A 21,779-nucleotide genomic window follows, 5' to 3' on the forward strand; every position below is an offset into this window, starting at 1 on the left:
TCCCCCCACCCCACCCCTTACAGGTATGATCTCTAGAAATGTTGTCTTTGCTCATGAAAGCTGAGATTCTCTTGCTTTTGTACTAGAGTCTAATGCACTCTGCCTATTTCTAGATCTCTCGAAACCATCTCTAACAAACAGAAGCTATTCATTTAACCTCTGTCATTTCACAGTTATCAGTTCTTTTGATCCTGACACCAAGATTGGGAAGCTGAAAGTTTCCATAGAAGCTGCTGCTGCCCTGTGCGCCATCTACCGGGCAGGCAAAAGGAAAAGCAGTGAGGAGGGATGAACAGAACGGGAAAAGCAATGGATTCCATGGCCAAAAAGATACTCCAAGGAAGAAGGCGGAAAGGAAGAAGCCAACAAATAAACTTTCCAAATACTTAAAAAAACATTTTTATTGATCAGTTTTTCCAAAGTCAAAAATACCGAGAGTGCTAATGGCTACAGGAAAAAAAAGAGTTTGAGAAAGCCTCTCCCTTCCTCCCGTGCCTGGATCTTTGACCCCTACCCACAGGAAACAAGGAAGGCAGAGGGCGGGCATTGCATTCAACCCCCCCCCCCCCAATCCCCAAACACTTGCTCACTGGAGCCCAGATTCGGCAACCAAGAAAACAAAGATAAATACAGACAGAGCTCAACAATTTTAAAAAAGGAAGGAAAAAAATGAAAAGAAAAAGCAAGAACCCTTTACTCTCACTTGCATCCTCATCCTCCAACTCTGGTCTCACCTGTATGGAAACACTTGCCCATCCCTGCTCAAAAGTGGGGCGTCTTGTACCAACCAGGTCTTTGCTTCATGAAACAGAACATAACCATCCTCTTCCCTATCAGCACCAAAATGCCAAGAAAGGTAGCACATTCACCGTACATGCTCTTACTCTGGATTCTCAGGCCAACCTGCCCCCCCCCCGCCCCCCTGAGAATAAAGACACTGGGAGTCAGGGAAGAGTTTATAGGGGGAAAGGAGTTCACAGGCAATACACCCACAGAGGGAGGGTAGGGGGCAGAGGAGAGGCAATGGAGAAGGGTAAATGGCGAACAGCAGGCAAGCGTATCACTAACACCAGTTTCCTGAGCCTCACCCAAAACCGCCTCCACCCTGCAACACTCCTCCTCCTCCTCAGCAGGCCTTTGCGTTCATGGTTAACACAAGAACATGGCCTGGAATTCTCTCACAGCTGATTGGTCCGTACAAATGGTCAGAAAAGACTTGGGGGACAAAAACAAAACACTCCCCAGAGAAACAGAAAAAAGTGTGTGTGTGTGTGTGTGTGTGTGTGTGTGTGTGTGAGAGAGAGAGAGAGAGAGAGAGAGAGAGAGAGAGAGAGAGAAAGATGAAAAAGTTTGTGGGGAGGGGCCAGCCGCCCCCCATGCCCTAAACGTTGGCTGCTGGATGAGGCCTCAAAAGCCCCCCCCCCCCTCCAATTGGCTGATGGGAAGGGCTGGCATTCACTGTCTACTTCCTCTTCTTCTTGGGGGGTCCTGAGCTTCGGCTGGGGCTGCGGCTATGGTGCCCAGAACTGCGATGATGCCCAGAACTCTGGGAGGTTGTGCCCTTCCTTTTACGGCTGACAGTGCGGCTTTGTTCTTCCTCCTCTTCGTACCGGCTCTCACGGTCAGCTGCAAGGAAAGAAAGAAAAAGGAAGGCGTTGGGCACTTCGCGGAGGAATATATTGCTACTCTATACCAAGAGGTTAATTGCCCCAGTTGTTTCCTGGCACACATCTTAAGAATGCGTGGCAAAAGTGGCATCACAAGCAGAAACCGTGCTTTGGACCAAGAAGTGCTGAGTGAAGAACTAGAACAGAGAACGGCTCTTACCTTTCCTTGCTTCTTCTTCCAGCTCATCCCAATCTTTCCCACTCTCCTCCTCACTGCCCAAGGACTCCTTTGAGTAATCTGTCAAGGGGAAAGGGCTCAGAATCAGTTGGTATACTTGGGGGGGGGGGGATTAGATATCTTAACAGTAGAACAATCTATAGGTCTCCCACGTTTTGCCAGGCCTTCTTTTCTTGATTTCAAGATTCCCACAGAAAAGATTAAGCACTTCATTCCCACTTTAAAAAATGGGACTTTGGTCTTCACTATCTTGGCAACCCAAGTTCAACTAACTTACAGCACAATGCTGTGCAAATTCACTCAGAAGCAAGTCTCGCAGTGTCCAGTGGGATTCCCTTGCATGTAAGTCTGCCTAGAATTGCAGCTGCAGCCTGGATCCAACCCTATGAGTTTCCAAGGACCTTGCAACACTGTGTGTGTGTGTGTGTGACACAGGAGGAGGGGATGCACAAGAGACAAGAAGCAGGACTGCTATTTTGAGATATTCCACAAGGGGAGAAACCAAATGAAAGGCAGGGCGAGGGAGGGAGGGAGGAAGAGATGAGTGTGTGCGTGTGTGTTTTGGTGCAGCAGCATCTAGGCCACGTTGTGTCGCACACTAGATCCCCGTTTAAGCAGCAGCCTCTACATTTCTATTCAGGTCATGCTTAAAAACGGCCTCTGTCAGCATCCAGCTCCCGCCAGCTCCCAAGGACTTATTTAAGACAACCAGTCTACTGACTCTACAAATATGGAGGACCCAACTAGCATCTTTCCCTCAGAAAGGAAAGCAAGGCCCAAATAATGTAGATCAGGAGGGTTGGGCTTGAGGAAAAGTTTGACGAGCATTTGCACTCAAGCCACATGGGTTTATACAGTGAGAATGACACTGCAATGCACACACACTTGTGAGGGACAAGGAGAGAAGCCAGCTGTTGAAGCAGCCTCCTGCAACCTGGTACCCTCCAGAGGTGTTGGGCCACAACAAAGAAACCAAGGAACACCCTGATGATTGGGCGGGCGGGCGGGCGGGCGGGGGGGGGGGGGGAGGTTGATGGCCAGCATGCAGCCTCGGGTTCTGGATGTATGGAAGTCCAGGGGCCACTCCCTCTTCTTGAGGTCCCCAGGATGGCTCTTCCCCCTTCCCAGAGCAGCCTCCTCACCAGATTCCTCTGCCTCGGAAGAGTAGTCCTCGTCACTGTCCTCCTCTTCATCTTCGTATTCATCCTCAGATGGATTGAACGTCTCATCCTCAATCTCGGACTCTGATTCCCCAGCTTCGGCATCACTTCCCTGGGAGGGGAGGGAGGAGTGGGGAAGAAGAACCACCTTAAATTGAAGGGTTCAGGACAGCCAGGTTCAACTCTGTGCAGACTGTGCAAGACTGAGCAGAGGGTAGGAGGTTTTCTACAGGCCCGAAATTAAAAGTACATTTCAGCAAGTTCAGCAGTTCCACTCTGCTAACCCAGCATAGATTTTTGGGGACTGCTTTCTTTCTGAAATGGGGACTAGTGAGGGATTCCAGAACCCCGCACCCATTTTCTGGAGGAGTGTGACACCAAGTTCTACGTTCTATAACCTCTGGAACTACACAAAACCATAAGGTTGCTGTCTCCTTGCTCCACTTCCAGTCTCTAGAATTGAAATCATCAAACTTTTCAAAGGCTTTGCTCCTGCCTCCCCACCTCGCCCCTACTTTCTGGCTACCATTGCTGATGCCAGCTCAACCTACCTCTCCCTCGGGCTCGAGGAACGACCAGCCTCCTTGCTCAAAGAAGCCTTCTGGGTCATCCACGATCGTTTTCATGATTTTGGTCCAGTTGAGGGATTGCACGCCTTCTGTGTACTTAATGTCACAAGAGCTGATGTGGGCGGAGAGGGAGAGAAAAGATGAATGCACAATAATGGCAGAGGGGGAGCTCACACGCACCTTCCACAGTACCACTAGCTCACTCCCACAACAGTGAAGTTCTGGGATGAATATGAGGCTGCTTCAGGAGTGGCAGAGGCGGTGGTGGAGCAAATCACTGCTATTCCCATATGCTTTTCACTTCCCCTAGGGATGCGCAACCTTTCAGCCCCAAGGCTGCATGTGATGCTGGCTTTGGGGCTACATGTAAACACACTATCCCAGCAATCCTGATACAGATCACTCCTCCTTTGCTGCTAGCTATGGCAGGGAAAGAGCGATCTCTGGGGGAGTGAAGAGCCTTCTAGCAGCAATGGGGGAAAGAGCAATTTGTATGAAGATGTCTGGGGGAGAGCGGAGAGTACAGGTGGCAGGGAAACTGGTGCGTGCGTGAATTTGATGGCAGCGATGGGCAGGAAGGGGGGTCAGGGAAGCCATGGGGAGTGGGGAGCACAGTAAAGGCCTCAGGGGAATGCTGCCCCTGAGCTGTGCACCCCCGACTTACACCAAGGAAGCAAATATAGTTACTGCTCCATGTTGAGTCGTACAGAGAGCGGAGGCAGCCTTCAAAAAGGACTCTTGGCCTAACTACGTTTTGACAGACGTCATTCTCTACTCCTCGGCTGCCAGCATTGTCTCTTTCAAGCACTCTGGGAGGGTGTGGAAGCAGCAGCCACAAATCGTACAGGGCCTTCCAGCAGTAATTTAACACCCAAACCAGTACCAGTTACGGGAACGGTACCAACGGTTGGCTGCAGGGCGCCAGAGACCATCCCACTCCCCACTCACTTGAGCCACTCCTTGATCGGGTCAAGCGAGGCCACAGGAATGGCGTTGATCATTGTGACCTTCTTGCTGTAGTCTTTGTACACGATGACCATGTCGAAGTTCTTCAAGTGGAACTGGACGCGCTCAAAATGAATCAGCTCCACCTCGTCCAGCGTAACCACGAATGGGGGCTGCAGGTGGGACAGAGAGGGAAGAGTTAGCTTTCCAAATCCCCAAACCTCTTAGAGAGTGGGAGCAGGATGGGATGAGGTGCCCCAACCAAAATCACCTCTGATTTTCCAAATCTCCAAACCTCTTAAAGCAACCTATGTTGGACTACAACTTCCAAACTTCCCCAGCCAGCATAGTTGGCCGAGAGTTTCTGGGAGTTGTAGTCCAACACATCTGGATGGCACCAAGTTGGGGAAGGCTCCTCTTAGAGGGTGGTAGCAGGATGGGATAAGATGCCCCACAACCACCTCGTTTTCTTTCCCAAGTATTCCCAGTGCTATTCTGACTTCAGGGCATGAAGAACTGTTAGGCAAGTACAAAGGAAAGTGTAAGACATGTCTGAACAGGACAAGGATCCCCCTGTTAGACTATAGAAAGCCCACTATGAAAGTAGGTATGACTAGGCCTTGTAAGTAGTTTGGTTCAGGCAAGGTGCCTGATGGGATTGAGAGAATGTGTATGTGTCTGACCACGAGAAGGTAACTGTAACTTGCTCATTATAAGCAAGAAATTCCTGTCCTCCAAAGTAACTCATCCCTGAAGAATACAGATGTGCTAATAAGACTGTTGCTGAGCTAAATTAGTTCTTGAGCATGAGTAGTGTATTTTCTTTGTTCTCCAACTAACAGTTCATATAAATGCATCCTGTCTCTTGTATTTGGAGACCCCGTTTCACCCGACTCTCCACAGCTGTGTCTGCTTTAATACATTCCTGACTGTTCAACCTAACCTGCCTTGGATATTTCCTTAACACCACAGACACTCCAATGGGGACCAATTATTCAAGTTCACTGGTGAAATACGATACCTTGTTTCATTTCTCAAAATTATTCATTGAGGAAAAAAAAGTAAGTCTCTAAGTCATTCCTTCCCTTGATTCTGCTGACACACACTTGCACTTACCCACTCAGTGCAATTCACCAGGGCACTGCTGGTCGGCTGGAGCAGGCAGGTGCTTCTGTAGGGGGCGCCATTGAACCTGATACAAGGAGATGGAGGGGGAGAGAAAAAGAAGACAGCGCTGAAGTGGCCAGCTTGGGAAAAACTGTTAGCCCATGACCGGGTTCGTACAATTGGCAGGAGGTTAACAAGCCGTGGTGGCTTGTCTATTATGCTGTGCTTGCTGGTCATATGCCAGGGGGATTTGCATAATTACCCCCGGCAGCGTGGCTTGTGAACCGGACCAGGCTGGCTTGTTGCCATGGGTAACAAGCCACCCAGACCCATGAGCTATTGTAGGGTTCTAGGTGTCTTGTTACCCATGGTAAGCTGGCTCAATGCCTCTTCCAGTAACTGAGACCAGCCACTCAGAGTAGGGACCAGAAGCTCTCTGCAAAGTCAGAGAATCATGGAGACAGAAGGAAGGGAGAAAAAGCCACCTAATCTAACTTTGTGGCACAAAGCAGAACAATCCCTTTGCTATCAATATTGAATTCCAATACTTAGATGCCTGCCACCACCTCTGAAATCCTGGGATTTTTCTTTTTCTTTTTAAATTAAAAAGAGCAAAATCCTAGTTCTCACTGAGTTGGAAAAAAGGCAGCATCTTCTGTTAAAAGATGTATAAATTAGGGAAATTCTTTATGGGGATTACTCCCTCAGCACAACAACTATTCCCTGTTTCTAACGAAACAGTGTCCTACAGGTTCCTTGATGCTCAGAATGGAATGGAACAAATGCTGGGATGAATATAGGGTGTATTAGTCTATTTACATATTTTGGATATTCTGATGCCACAATTCCTCACCCCCTGGATGATTCATTCCCTGAATCTCAGTCATCACCCCATCTCCCACTCACACTGGCCTTCAGAAATGTCCTGAAAGTTTAGCTCAAATTACATTGGCCTTTCATAGCACTACAAAACTGAAACTGCCCTATCACAGCCGTTCTTACCCCAGCTCCCGGAAGGGCACCTCGAACTCCAGTTCCTCCTTGGTCAGGGACTCTACCTTCTCAATGAAATTCTTGAATGCTGTTTTCAGCTTGTGTCTCATCTCACGCTCCATCTGTGCTCCAGACAGGATCAATGAGTGTCAGCCACACAGCCCAGCATGAGCCCTGTTCCAACTGATCTGCCTGCACATCCTGGACAGGACTACAAGCAACCCCTGCTCTCACCTGTTCAGCATAGAGGTCGTCACGGTCATGCATGTGCTGATGCTTGCCCAGATCAGTGGTGATTTCTCCCACCTCTGTATAAAACTGCACATCTGTGTGGCGCTTCTTGCCAAACATAATGGCATTCTGAAGTGCAGAGGTAAAGAAATAGGGGTGGGGGGAGGGAGGAAAGCATGAGCAGGGGAGCTGTGTGCATGTGCTAGAAGCAACAATCCAAACACTGTGCCAGCAAATGAAAGCTTGCACCAAGTAAAAGCTAAGACCTGACAAAATCATAGGAAAGAAAAACGTTTGCACTTTGGAGGCCATTATTCTGGATGTTTTGTTATCCTTCTGCTGGCACTGGGGGGTGGGGGGAATAAATACCACAACCACAGCACTTACACAGCAGCTGTTCTTCCCCAGTCCCATTACGTAAAGTCCTATTCAGCTCTGATGTCTTGAGTATGCAACAGGCACTGCCCACATATTTTCAACCTTCTCTTTACAAGGATGCAGACTTTGTAGGAAACCCAATTCTGTAGCCAATACCAAACACACACACACACACACACACACACACACACACACAGCACACCACAAATGCAAGCAGCCTTCGCCAACTTGGTGCCCTCCAGATTTTTTGGACTACAACTCTCATCAGCTGCTGCAAGCACAGCCAATTGGCAGGAACAATGGCAGCTGCAGTCCAAAACATCTGGAGGGCATCAGGTTGGGGAAGGCTGGGTGCCATGAAGGAAGTCCACACTTTTAGATTCAAGCAAGAAACTCAGCAATGTGATTCCTCTGTGGCCAGGATAACAGACCCTGGTTACTCCATACAAAGTAAGGCATCCTGCCATCCGTGTAATGACGACTCATTACCCCTTCTCACCCTCCAGGCTCCACTTGGATAGGTACCTTGAGGTGAAAGTGCAGCACAATGATCATCTCCCCATCACAAGGCTGAAAGACGGCATGCTTGATGTTGTTGTACAGGATGTCCACTTTGTCCCCTCGCACAGAGGTGAAGCGGAAACCTGCCCAGGAGAAAGCCTGCGTGAGAGAAGGAAACTGCCCACTTACAGCTGGTGGGGAGGTGTCCTAAATACCAATCCCAAGCACAAGGAGATGAGAAAGAAGCCAATGCAGAAGGCTGGAATAACCCCAGTTACATGATTGCTTGGCCATTTTAACAGCAGAACCCCCTTAAAAAAATTCTCTGAATGAGCTCCCTTTGGCCTCGAGTGTATGAATGCCTGTTGCCCCAAAGAGGCAGCTCTGTGCATCTCTCAGCCCTCTGTACCATTGACGTGCGCTTCCAGAGACCCCTGCATCCTCTTCTGGGCAATGTTGGGGCGGATGTAAAGGTCCTTCAGCTTGGGATTGCTGCGGTTCAGGTTGATCACCAGAGAGTCTTGTTTGACAATCCCCTGGGAAATGGAAGAGGAACAATCCCATCAAGCTAAGAAAGCATCTGTGAATTCTACGTAACCCTTACATCAATACCCTTTTTCCAGGTGGGATTTTCAGACTGTGGTGAAGCAAGTTTTGCTTACTCTCCAAAGGCCACAGTTGTCACGTTTCCCTTGGACCCCCTCTTTCCTGATGCACTCACACACACAAATAGAGAGGCTTTAGTCTCAGGCCTTTAATTCATTATCAACAGGTTCATTACAGATGCAAATTCTTGAAGACTCTCAGGCTACAAAGGAATGCTTCCAGGGGATTCGAATGGGAACACCTCGCCTACAGTTTGAAGTGAGGCGTGCTGGCTAGACTAACTTAGGGAGGGATGTCCTGCCCTTCCAGTGATGCTTCCCTACATCGCCTTTCATGCATCACTAACCGGGTCGACCGTCTGAGCTCTGCCCCTGACGTTTCCGTCTTAGCTCTGCGCCATAGTCTAGCATCTCTTGGGTCACAGCCCCCACTCTCCTCCTCCTCCTGGCTTCTCACAGAGGGGGGCAAGGGCGTGGGGACTTCAGGCCTGGCCATCTGGTAGTTAGTAACCTGAGAAGCACGCCTACCCATATCTGAACTGGCTTGGGAAAATGCATCCCCCGTTTCTGGCTGTTCCTCTTCTGAATCTGAGCTGCTAACTATCTCCCCATGCTCAGAATCAACCCTGACATCAGTACACTGGCATCTCCCCAAATGCAAGGTCCATTTCCATCACCGAAATTTCCCCAATGCATTCCCTGTGAAAATGTACGCAAGAAAACCCATTCTGCCTCTCACCTCCTTCTCTTTCTCCTCAGCCTCACGGGTTTTGTAGCGCTTTTGCACCTCCTTGATGATACGGAAGGCGTTCTGAAGGTTGAGAGCGGGCACCATCTGCTCCCCGGGTGTTTTTATATTGGATGCTCGATATGTTCTGGTGTAGGGAGAGAGAAAGGAGGGCAGGGTCATGTCAGCAGGTGCCTGATTACAGCACTCAAGTCCAGTTCCTTTGGCTACAAATGTAGGGGTGGCTTCGAGAAGCCTCACATAGCGCCTGCTACTGAAGGAGGGGAAAGGAAGACTCCCTGAAAACTATGAAACTAGAATTTGAGAGACCTGCCCACCAGACCCAACTAAGGGGGAAAGGAAGGCCAGTGACTTCTGATCTATGGAATGAGGCATACTCTGAGACCCCAAAAAAGCAAGAAATACAGGGGCAGATAGAGACATAGAAATCCCACTCAAAATGCAAGGGGTGACCCATTAAGAGGTCAGGGTCCCAGGGCAATGAAGGGTGCTACATCCCGTGGCACAAACTAGGCAAGGGGCAACTCACATTTCTTTCACGAAGGTGGCTTCTGGGTTGGGGAAGATGTTGCCCTCATTGCGACCCAGGGCACTGCCTGGGCAGTAGAAGTTGATCCTCAGGTAGGTGTAGTCGCCCTCCACTGACATACTAATGTTCTGTAAGGGAGGAGAATGTGCTGGGACACAACGGCTTTCAGCCAAGGCCCACCCCTCCCCAGATGCCCCTTTTTGCCCCTGCCCCCAGTTCCCTTATCTGCACACAACCATGTACACAGGAGAGCCCCAGGACGTTTTCTTTGGGAAGACGCTACGAATTGCTATGGTCACATCCAGTGTCCAACTCGAGGCCCTTTCAAAGCCATGATTAATTCCCCAACTCAGCCAGAGAGCCACCAACTTCCATCTGTCCCAAGACCCAATGGGCCTCCCAAGCTTCCAGTTGCTGCAGCTGCCATACCTTGATGGTGGCAATGTGGAAAGGCGTGGCGATGCCAAAGACGGGCATGATGACTGTTTCGTACTTCTTGTCAATGTAGATCTTCATCTCCCGGATGTGAGGCTCCTTTGGCATCAGGGATGGGTTTTTGTAGGACACATTCGACTTACGAGCTCTGCAAGGAACCAGAGTGGTGAGGAAATCGGGGGGGGGGGGGTGGCTTCCAGTTAGCTACTCCAGACCTTATGAGAAGGCAAGAGAGCGCATTCTGCATCAAAGCATGTCCAAGGCACATTCCATCTTCAATAGAAGTGGTGCTTGCTGCTTTCCAATCAATCTGTGTTTCTGAGTGGTGCAGCACCTATGCTTCTGCTATGTGCCACCTTCATCTAGGAAAAGCAGCTTCCACACCCTGCCATCCAGAAGCAGTAAAATCCTACATCGTTCCCTTCGTGTGCAAGGGCTTTTACTCACTTCTGGATTTGCTGCTCCCCTTTTTGTTCTGTCAACCGTCTTCGAGCCTCTTCATTTAGCTGTGTGGCTAGCTCTTTCTGGTGCGCCCTGCGTTTCTCTTCAGCTGTCAACTCATTCTGGATGGGATGGAGGATGGTGAGTGTGATACTTGCTCGCACAGAAGGGCCAGACCGCCTCCCCCACATCCCCCTGTTGAATGCACAATCAATATGCTGGCAGCTCCCCACATGGAGACGCACCAAAGGTTCTTTCACCACCCTTAAATACTATCCCCGCCCCGCCCACCACAGTCCACCCTAGCCTTCTATACCCGAGTTCTTTCGGGCAGCAGGGCTGCTCGGGAGCCACGCCCAAGCAGGATTCCTTCCGTATCATCTTCTTCTTCCTCCTCCTCCTCATCCTCCTTCTATAACAGAAATGTAGAAATTAGAATGTTCACATTCACTCACATACATACACACACACACTGGATGAGTTGTTTGGAAAGGGCTTTTGTTCCCAAACTTATTCTGCAATATTCTTATTCAGAAGTTTCCATAAAATGTTTTTAAAAAGCTGCGTGTAGTAGACTTAAAAATGATAGGAGTAGGAAAAACACTCAAAGAATTTGGTCTTAACTGCATCCTTATTGCTTTAACGTTTGCAAATGCAACACAATACACAATCAAGAGGGCTAGAAACTTGAGAGCTGGGACTTCACAGGATTCCAAAAGCCTGCAGAGTTATCTATGGGTCACAAGTCCATTCTAAGTCCCTTGGGAATATAGGAAGCTGCCTTATACTAAGTCACATCACTGGTCCATCTAGCCTGGTATTGTTGACACTGACTGGCAGCGGCTCTCCAGGTTTTCCCCACCCTAGCTGGAGATGCTGGGGATTGAACCTGGACCCTTTGAGCTTTTCCTGACTGCATCACTTTGCAAACCTCACGCTAAGCATTTAAGACCTTCAGCATATATGCCCGAGGACTCACCTTGAGTAAAATGCTGACATTCTTGACCTTCTTCTTGACAGAAGTCAGGAGAGTAGCTGGGCCATCCTGGAAGGGGGCGGGGCGGGGAGAAGCAACACAGTTAGAAAGGCATAAATGTAAGACTGTATGCAGACAGCTGTGAAGTTCACCTTCCCATGAGGGTGCATTCAAAGGCAAGGCCAGCAAGCTTGTTCTCCCTTCTGAGGAGGAGGCCCCCTCCCACATTCAAGACATAACATCAGTAGAACTGATACAAAGATCGGGGGGGGGACCCCACGTAGAACGAGAAGCACCAACAATATAGTAAGGTAGAAAAACCCAGAGAAAACTGACCAAATGTCAGAAACAGCAGCTGATGGACTGCAGTCCAGAAAAGCTTATGCCATAATAAATGTGTTGGCCTTTAAAGTACCAGTGGACTCTTTGTTGTTTTTGCTGCAACAGACTAATAGGGGTACCCTTCTGAGAATAGCAAGAGTTCCCCCAGAAATCTGTGACAGGCAATGTGAGTGTCGTTCGCTTCCTGCCAATCCCTAAAGTTTGAGAGAGGCAAGTCTGGCGTGCTCCCCTCTCTTTCAACCAGGACGGAACTCCATTCTTTGGAGGGACGGGATGCCCAGGAGCAGCTGCCACACCTCAAGGAAGGAACAGTGACCCCCCCCCCCCCCAGTTTAGGTCCTGCTGGGGGAATCTCCTGCTGAAAGAGGAGTTTGTATATGTAAAGGCATCCATTCTACAGTGCTGAACAAAGACAACTATGGCCCATGTAGCTGCCCTACATCGAGGATGGGACACAGGTGCTTAGGGGTGTGGAGGTGGCAGTCCCCCACCACGGACCAAGCGAGGAATTATGCCTGGGGGAGAAGACATACGAGGCAGTGGAGATTCCCCCACCCCCCCACACACACTTCCTCGTTCCCCTCATCTCACCTCTTCCACCAGTACAGTGTCCCCGATGAACAACGCGTATGTTTTCTCCTCTGGTTTCTTTCCCTCTTTATTGGGCAGGTCTGAGAGCCCCACATTGAGGCTGAAAACCATCCCTGTGGCAGACAGAACACAGCTTGAGAGGGAAGAGAGCCTCCCCAAGGGTGCTCTGAGCTACCAGCTCCCAACACATATGAATTTTGGACAATATATATCTAAGGGTGGATTGAGGAAAGGGGACAGCCTTGTAAACTTTGACTCAAGAGTGCAGGGAGAGAGATTCTCACCTTTCTTGAGGCGATACTGATTTTTGCTATTGATCACGAGCGAACCCTCTCTGAACTCGATGCCCATGGCAAACCTGGGAAAGAGAGTGGGGGGGGGAAACACTGAGTTTCCCTCAGCAACAACTACGCCACTCACGAATCCGTAACCTTGCAGGAAGGATGCCTCTGTCCCAACGGGCGAGGCTTTTTACCCCAAGTTCTTGGTGATTTTGCTCAAGAGCTCTGGTTTCTGCTTCTTCACCATATCCATGACAGCGGCGTAGACCTCACACAGCTTTGCACCTAGTAAAAGGGGAGAAAAGTCAGATGCTTCAACACGCTGCATCCCACGGCACGCAGAGAAGCTGTTGCACCCAGGCACCCCCTGCCACTCACCGTGCCGCAGTTCTTTGAGCATCTCCTCCTGCAATTGCAGCAGGAAGGCGTAATTGTCCTGTGTTTCTTGCGGTGGGTCCACCATGAGTGTGCGCACCAGGTTGGAGCAGTAGGATTTGTAGCGGATGCCCATGGCACACGTGACAGTCCCAAAGTGCATGTAGCTCTTCTCACTGGGGACAGAGAGGCAGTTGGTAGCAGAATGGATGGGCCAATTGGGAAGGCAAGCGTGTGCACAGTCCGCACAGACAACAAGAAGCAAATTATTGGGACTCCAGCACAGAGTTTTGTCTCCTATAGATTTCATCCTTCATTTAAGAAAAAGATCCATACGTGCTGCCCTGAGTTTCCTGGAGGAAGTTGGAGGGATTAAAATATAATAAATAAATAGAGAGCACCAAACAGAAATCTATTAATCTCAGTTCTCTGCTGTTCATGCTCTAGCAGATATAATTGCTCTGTGCAAGAGAAATTTGGGCTGCATGGCCAGAGATTTTAGATTACACTCCTAGGAAGGCTGCATTTAGCTGCAAACGAATCCATTTTAATTGGTACAGCAACCAATTCATATGCATGCTTGTTCCAGAGCTGGATGAATGGGAAAAGCCTTTTTGCTTGGTGATTTAAATCACCTCAATATAAACCCATCCCTCCTATTCTCATGGAAATTTGCCTACCTGACAACACTAAACTTGAGGTTGTAATTTCCCCCACTCTGAATAATAGGAGGATAGCACATCTCCACAGTGGAGGGGTCAGCCCCAGAGAGGTATTTCTTCTCCTCGATGGCCTTCTCTACAGACTCTGCCAGCTTGCTGTGCCGTACTTTCTGCCAGAAAATGGAGACGATTCAGTAGTCAGTGGACTCCAGGGGAAGAGACAGACCCCTCAAGTGCTATTCAAACAAAAGTATTGCTGGGGAGATGGATAACATCTCCAGAGGCTTTGACAAGGACCCTAGCAAGACTGACACTCATAGGCTCTGTTTTGCCCAAGTCTTTTGCTGAACTGGGACACAGATGTAGGGTAGTGCAGTGATGTGGAATTTGCAATGGACGGTGGCATGAATGCTCTCTCTGCTGACCTTGCAGCAGCACTCTTTCCCTTGGCCCTTAAGACAAAAAGAGAGCACATGTACACAGCCACCAAAAGTCTGCTCTGTTACTTCCTGCACAGAGCCCAGAAGCCAGGTTGTCCTCGTACTGTGTCCCAGCTTTAAAGGACCAGGACAGACAGGAATTGGGTGCTGGAATGACATATTGCCCAGTACGGGGCAGGAGAAAGAGGCAAAAAGTCCACGTAGCTACAGGACAAACTATATGGGAAAAGCAACTTGAGCTAATGGAGAATCCAAAGAGAGAAGATGGGCCTAGATCAGGGCTACAGACCCTCAGCCCCAAGGACCAAATCCAACCCTCCAGGGTTCCCCAGGTGGCCCTGTCCTTTTCCCCATCCTGCTTTCCCACAAACCACTGATCCTTTGCTGGTTTCCCACCTTTTGTACAGTCCCCCCACCTCCCATTCTAAAAGGCTGAAACGCCTCCAAGGCTCCTAGTTACTGGCAGTAAGAATTTTGAGCTACAATATGCTGGCATTTTTGGTCCCACCCTTTTGCCTTCAGTCCCACCCGGCACTGGAATGCTGCTCCCAAGACCTTCTCTGAAATGGAATTTGGCCCTCAGGATAAAAGACATTCTGCACCCCTGGCCTAGGTAAAAGAGCCAGCCTCTCCCTGTGTTCTCAAGGCCTATGCACATCCCCCTCTGAGAGAGTACCCTCCTTACATTCCAGCTACGATCTCAGCTCCATGACCAGGTTCCCTCCTCACCTCGTCAGCATCAACTATCTCCATAACCCGCTCCTTCAAGAACTTCGTGAAGACCTCCGACGTGATGGCAGCCGCTTTACGCATTAGGACGAGCTCTCCATCCTCCTTCACAGCGATGGTGTAGGCCACCACAGCACTGATATCCACCTGCAGCAGAGAGTTAAAGGAACATGAGCCAGAGCAGCCTTCACCCTGCCAGTCCCCTCCCACATGCCGGGGTCGGTTCTCCTCACTTTCTCAAAGCCTTCCTTGCTGAGAGCGTCATTCCAGCTGTTCATGAAGTCTCCAGGAAACTTGTCCTTGCTGAACACCCCAATGCGTTTGCCGTTCTTGCTGCCCTTCAGGGCTTCAGTCATCTTGTCAAAGTTTGCCTTGTTGCTTTCATTCTGGAGGATGGAGGGAAGGAGGAAGGAGACACAGTTCCCACATGGGTTCACACAGCTCAGCCCTCAAACAATCTTCTTCTACAAGCGATGTGGAACAGGTTTAGGCAGGTCGTCACTCACCTTCTCCCGTACGAGCAATGTGATTGCTGGCACCCCGTTGGTGCTCTCATTGCTCTTACTGTTTGCAATCTGCTTCAGGAATTCCACCTTCTTTTTGCTGGCCATGAAGAGGATCTTGTCCTCACAGAAAACCATGATTGTGTCAGTGAGTTCATAGCCAAAGAGCCATGTCTGCAAGGGAAGAGAACAGATCTCTATGAGGAGCCAAGGGACTACCTTACTTTCTACCCAAGAATCCCATCGCTTTCCATATGGAGCCCTACAGCATTACTTGAAGCAAAAACATGCATTCCCTACCCTTGCTCACCTGCAGAGCAGTGGACTTGGCATAGACAGTCTCTTCATCAACTCCAACTGAGACCACAATGGCATCGATGGTGGCATATTCATCTTCTCCTTTCTGCAAGAGAACAAAAGCCCCAGATATCATCAAACGTATGGCTCTTGTTGTATGACATTCAAGAAGCAAGTGAATTTTGCTCGTCAACAGCTGTCACATACGTGCAGGGTCTGATAAGCCACAATTACGCATAATCCATCTCCTCTCCATACATAAGGGTTTCTAGCTCTTGTGGATACCCCAAAAGTAAAAAAAAAAAGAAAGATGGAGAAGAGGTAGCCACCATCTCCTGACAATGATGCACTTACTAATGGCTATTGGTCAAGCTACCCTGCCCTGCTATTTCCCCAGACCCTGCCCCTAACAGGCATCTCTCCCCAAACTCCACGATATCCCCCCACCCCCGCTGTTCCCTTCCCCACCTCTACTCTGGGAAAAATATTGCCAGTGCTTTGCCTTTTACTATTTCATCATGCGTATATGCACCCCTGAAAGCAAAACTTAGAAAAATAAAACACATGGTTATGACTACAAAACAGAGCTTCCTGAACAAGGAATGTGATTAGAAATCCACACATGGGAATTGTAACAAAATGTTTCAAAATGAAGTGCTCCTGTTCAGAACTCCATCTGCTCTCTTCCATTTCTCCCAGCTGCTATTTTCCCCCAATAATCAGTCAGCACTCCATGCTCAGTCTTCATTTAGCTGTTTTGGATCTCTCCCCCCTCCTCCCGCTTAGGATCTTATTCTTAATTTTTTTTTTAATACATCTGCAAACTTTAGGGTTCCCCCAAGCCTGCTGATATCGCTTTCTTTTGCACTGGCCATGCTGTTTTGGCCACATTAAGTAATGGTGCTCTCATCTGAACATCAGTAATAACAGGAACAAGCAGGGCCCTGCAACAAAATGTTGCAGTGCATTTCTGGCATGTGGCACAGCTGAGCCTGAGGCAGTTAAAAAACACACACAAGTTAGCATAAAAAACAGGAGTTCCTCCTCCTCCTCCAACATGGGTCTTACTTCATGTGCATTTTTAAAAAGTTTTTGAATATTTAAAAAGTCCAACCCTGTCTGTGAGCAGGTCAATGAAGCATGAAAGTGCTGGATTTGAACACTGCACTACACTGTAGGGCTGCAGTTAAGCTGTTCACTCCCAGCACAGCACTCCTGCCTGCAACAGGGGTACCACACTGAACTAGACTGCAGGATTGTTGGTATAGTTCTGTCAGCCCAACCTGCAATGCGGGGATCAAAGCAATGGATACCACAGCAGAGTTGTTGTAAGCTACTCTCTCAGCTTCAGCTCAACTCCCCAGTCTGCAATAGGGGTCTAAGACCTCTGGACAACACTGCTGGCTTGTTGTAAAGTCCTAGAATCTGACCTGCAGCATTCAGGGTAAGCTACATTACAGGGATGTCATAAGTCACTCCCTTCCAGCTACAGCCTTTCCATCCTACAAATTGGGGACAATGAAATGCATTTGCTTTGAGATTTGCATTAGCAGGGTTATATTTCCCCCCCCGGGTTAATAGCTCAACTTGCCATTAAGTTATTACGGGACAGTGTGGTTTCCCCCCGCCCTCCCGTTAGGGATTTTTTTCCCTGCATATTTTTTTTTATGTTTTGCAGTTACACAGAGTCTGTTGAGACCTCTTTCTTGTACGTAGGTGTTGTTTTGGATATGTAAGTGTGAGTACAGCAAGACTCAAATATGGCAGCAGCATATATTATTATGATGATACGTGGCAAACATGGATGTGCCTCCCCTGTGCTGCAACGTTTCCATCACTTCTATAGCTTGGTGTTATACTAGGGCTGGCCCAACAAGCGCTAGGTCCAAGAGCTGCATACAAAGAGCTTTGTGCATCTCTGAAAGATCCACTTGCAGTCCGATCTGTCTCTTATTTTACTTATTTGTTAGATTTGTATGACATCCGACTGGCAAATGCCCTTGGGGCAGTTTACAATAATAAAACCCCAAAACTAACAAGCCAACCAAAACTAAAATAATAAAAATCCAACAACAAATTAACAGGAGAATATAATATTAAACTTTAACAGCTAGCAGTGGAATCAACCATCAGAGCAACAGACCCGCTTAAAGAGGAGGGTCTTAAACTAGTGTCTCAATGGACAAAATGGTGTCAGGCAGCTCTCTCTGGGAAGGGCATTCCACAGATGGGGGGCCTCTACAGAGAAGTGTTTTTCCCTAATGCCACTGTGGACAGCAGCATCCACAAGAGTCTCAGATGACAATTTTAGTAATTGGGCAGGAACATAGGGGAGAAGGCAGTCCTTCAGGCAGACTGGTCCTAAGCCATTTAGGGCTTTAAAGGTCAGCACTAACACTTTGAATTAGGCCTGGAAACTGACTGGCAACCAGTGCAGTTGACACAGCACTGGAGTAATACATTTGAAATGGCCAGTCCCAGTAAATAGACACCCAATTCTATTCTGCACTAACTAAAGTTTCTAGACCATGTTCACTGGTAGCCTCAAGTATAACACATTGCAATAATCCAGGCAGGAGGGTACCAATGCATGGACAACTGCTGCCAGGCTATCTCTATCCAGGTAGGGATGTAGCTGGTTTATCAGCTGAAGCTGATAAAAGGAACTTTGTGCCATGGAGCCCATTTGGGCCTCAAATAACAGAGCTGGACCTATGAGCACCCCCAGACTACAAATTGGCTCCTTCTTGGGGAGTGCAACTCTATTATCTCCTCTCCTCCACCAGCACCTGCATTTTCTCCAGACATACCCTATGATCATTCAAAATTCCTTGCCTTGGGACCCTGGATATGGCTATTGCTACCCTATATTCTGCCTGAGTTGTCTCAATTCCATCATGACAGGGCAATCTTAGAGCCTCCTGAGGTGCCACAGGGGACTGTGGCTCACAAGCCAGTTTTGGCCTCCCTTGTACTACACATTCGCAATACACAATATTTCTCTGGTGAAGTTTCTAATCTGCGGTGTTTTCGATTCACCTGCTGAACTGCCCATTTCTCCAAAACAGTCCAGAAGTGCTCTTCTGACAGACTCGATAAGTTGGCTCACATGGGGTCCTGTTGCCCCCCTCCCCCAGTATGTCCTGGAAGAATGAATCCTAGTTTTCATTTCAAGATGACTGCAAACTTCTGGCCCGCATGTTTGAAAAGATAGGGAACGGGAACTGGCACAGAGCAAAGGAAGAAACTCAGCTAATCCCCTATTTAAAATGCCTAGGTCCACATGAAGTTCACTCACTTTTTCCTGGGCACTGATACATTTTTTGCACAAAATAACTGCAATAGTATCTCTATTTACTGCATTTATTAATATGAACTGCTATTTACCCTTGTCACATGAAACAAGATATAAGCACATGGGCTGCAACTCCTTGCAGTGTATTTTCAGTGGAGCCTGCAAGATGCACCCAGAATTACTTAAGGTGCATCCTATGCATGTTTAGACAGAAAAAAAGCCCTATGAGGCTGGCTGGGGCATGCTGGGACTTGTAGGCTTTTTCTTTCTTCTGAACATGCATAGGATTATGCCTTTAATGTGGATTAGCTACTCATTCACATGTATTTAACTACTCATCTACACACACACACATTCAAAATGGCAAACAAGTACAAGCAAAGTTAATACACGACATAGTAACAGGATGGAATCTTAAACAAATATTTATTATTTATTTGTTTTAGCAATATTTATATACTGCTTCTCATTTGAAACAAAGTAGTTTAAGAAGGAATACCATGTGTGCAGAAGGAACATCCATCACACAACTAAAGCTATATATCCTTATATAGCTATTAGCTACATTAAAGGCTGCTTTTGCTATGCAGATCAGAAGATCTTGCATATGTATACCACGTATACAGGTACATATACAGTATACAGACATTACTGAAGGGAGGTGGGGTTGCAAAAGAAATGAAACAAAGTGACAGTAGAGCAGAAGGAAGTGGAAAAAACCCCATGGATTTGATGTTGTAAGAGTGAGAGGGTCACTAGGAAGAGAAGTTACTGGGTGGCTTTCAGCAAATCACTCTCCCACTCAAGACACTGCATACTCGTCTGTACAAAGAGACATAGCAATTATACCAACTGGGCTCTTATAAGAACTAAGAAGACCAGAAAACAAGGTAACAACAATGCATTTATACTGCACTTTCAAGTCTTCAACAAAACATTCACATATGTTAACTTGCTGCAATTGTTACGCTACAATACTGTAAGGCAGAGAACCGTTATTACTTTATTTTTATTTATTTACACTGATTTCATTTCTACACTGCGCAATAGCCGAAGCTCTCTCAGAGGTTCACAAAAATTACCCCCACACTGAGGCCGAGAAAAGAAGTGCAACTCTTAATGCAACCCTAATTTGAGTAAAGGCAGAGGGGAGATCTAAACTATGTAGGCACTGCGCTACACCAGCTAAACTGTCGCTTGCCCAAATCCTCAAAAATACTCTGAAATGCAGGCAAATAAAGAAAAAAAGGTTACTATATGAACATAACAATAAACAATAAAGAAAAGTGGAACTTGACAAAGTTGGGAAAAGAAGGAGGATGAAGATGAGATGCTTTCTGTCTTATCTCAGTGTAAGCCAACCTTCCTGAAAGTGGTGCCATTCCAGATGTGTTGGGAACACATCCAGATTTCTGCCACCCCAATCATTCCCAGGCCAGCAACACAACTGGAATGTCACCAGGTGGGGGAAGGCTGAACATGCCCATACTGACTGTGAATGATGCGAGTTGCAGTCCAACACATCAGGGAGGGGAAGGCTAGAGTAGGGGGCTGCCAATGGCCTTGCTTGCTGGGAACGACGGGAGTTGTAGTCCAACAGCTCTGGAGGGCACCAGGTTGGGGGAAGGCTACAGTAGGAGGCTGCCAATGGCCTTGCTTGCTGGGAACGACGGGAGTTGCAGTCCAACAGCTCTGGAGGGCACCAGGTTGGGGAAGGCTGGAGTGGGAGAAAGCATGCAGGGGGTGGGGCTAGGATGGGAATTAACCCCTCCTGCTCCACCGCGCCAAACTCCGGCGCTGGCGGGGAAGCGGCGTCAGGAAGAAGAAGAAAAGCGTGGCGGGGGCGAGGACCCCCCCGCCGCGCGACAAGGCGGGGGCGGGGCGCCGGGTCCCGCGGCTCCCCCCCCTCGCGGGCGCCTCACCTGCCAGTTGCTGTAGAGACGCTTGACGCGGCGGTAGTAGGCCTCACGGTCCAGACTCAGCGCCATGGAAGCGGCTCCTCCGCAAGCTCCGCCCGCCTCGCTCCTCCGCTTCCCGCCGCCGCGCCCCCCGCGCCCCGGAAGTGAAACCCTCCGTCACTCTCCCGCGACCTTCCCCCTCCGGACGCCACTTCCGGCGTTGTTTGTTTGTTTGTTTGTTTGCGACCACAACAAAAAATATTACTTATTTGTTTGGGCCAATTTCGAACGGCGACGCACGTCAGCGATGTATTTAAACCCTATCTTGCCTCAATGAACAGTCATTTTCCCCCCTCAGTGAATAATAAAAGCACAGAATAAACAAAAACATATCCCGTGACGTTCCTGAGGACACATCCCTCTCCCCCACCCGCTTTCGTTCAAACTGAGGTAACGGCGCATGCGCCGCCCCGTTCACGGCCCCATGTCCGCGCCCTCCTGTCAAGATCGCGTGACAGGGACCAGTTTCGCGCCCTCCTCGCATACAACGGCGCGAGCCTCCGGGGGGTCATGTGACCATCGCCCCCTTCCCCGTCGGCTTCACGACAGCTTTCGCGCCCTCCCGCCAAGGCAGGCAGCCACGTGACCTGGGGGCAGAGTACGCGGGAGCCCCTCGCAAAAGCCGCCCACGTGGCTCCCTCCCCCCTTCCGTCGGATGCGTAGAGATGGAAATAGAGTGACACGCAGCTTGAACTTCCGATGTCTCTTCCGAAATCGAAGTTGAAAACGGCCCATAGACGGCAATGGAGAAATCCACCGTTTCCACTGTAGCTGTGATTTATTTATTTATTACATTTATATCCCACTTTTTTCCTCTTTGAGGAACCCAAGGCTGCATACACA

General features: G+C 48.7%; 2 protein-coding genes across 2 annotated transcripts in view; one reads left to right on the top strand and one right to left on the bottom strand.

The window, feature by feature from the left end:
* The window catches only part of RPGRIP1 (RPGR interacting protein 1), a 38,859-nt gene extending 38,380 nt beyond the window's left edge, over positions 1 to 479 (top strand). Inside the window, exon 25 of the mRNA XM_084806301.1 lies at positions 174 to 479. Within this exon, the coding sequence (XP_084662427.1) occupies positions 174 to 292 (119 nt within the window). The 3' untranslated portion in view covers positions 293 to 479. The remainder of the gene's footprint in view (positions 1 to 173) is intronic.
* SUPT16H (SPT16 homolog, facilitates chromatin remodeling subunit) lies at positions 376 to 21,020 on the bottom strand. Its single transcript, XM_084806300.1, has 26 exons — positions 20,901 to 21,020; positions 15,697 to 15,789; positions 15,390 to 15,560; positions 15,117 to 15,269; positions 14,884 to 15,030; positions 13,733 to 13,884; positions 13,056 to 13,228; positions 12,872 to 12,962; positions 12,681 to 12,754; positions 12,397 to 12,509; positions 11,467 to 11,532; positions 10,804 to 10,899; positions 10,494 to 10,609; positions 10,041 to 10,194; positions 9,612 to 9,739; positions 9,074 to 9,209; positions 8,139 to 8,265; positions 7,754 to 7,872; positions 6,854 to 6,979; positions 6,629 to 6,741; positions 5,636 to 5,711; positions 4,523 to 4,692; positions 3,557 to 3,686; positions 2,988 to 3,117; positions 1,828 to 1,905; positions 376 to 1,626 (listed from the first exon to the last, which is right to left on the bottom strand). The coding sequence occupies exons 1-26, from the start codon at positions 20,964 to 20,966 to the stop codon at positions 1,463 to 1,465; spliced, it is 3,162 nt and encodes a 1,053-aa protein (XP_084662426.1). The 5' UTR covers positions 20,967 to 21,020; the 3' UTR covers positions 376 to 1,462.
* Between the last annotated feature and the right edge of the window lie 759 nt (positions 21,021 to 21,779).

The sequence above is a fragment of the Heloderma suspectum genome, chromosome 6 (genome assembly GCF_057233095.1).
Source record: "Heloderma suspectum isolate Gila_16-S chromosome 6, 16-S_ref, whole genome shotgun sequence".
Lineage (NCBI taxonomy): Eukaryota > Metazoa > Chordata > Lepidosauria > Squamata > Helodermatidae > Heloderma > Heloderma suspectum.

Bases quoted from the DNA above. Each gene is read 5' to 3' on its own strand.
- SUPT16H (XM_084806300.1), bottom strand. From the start codon at position 20,966: ATGGCGCTGAGTCTGGACCGTGAGGCCTACTACCGCCGCGTCAAGCGT. The intron at 12,963-13,055 runs GTGAGTGGCAGG...CCCTTTTACTAG, and splicing joins GCTCAAAGAACTGCGGCACG to GTGCAAAGCTGTGTGAGGTC. The intron at 6,980-7,753 runs GTACCTATCCAA...TCTGCACTTCAG, and splicing joins TGCTGCACTTTCACCTCAAG to AATGCCATTATGTTTGGCAA.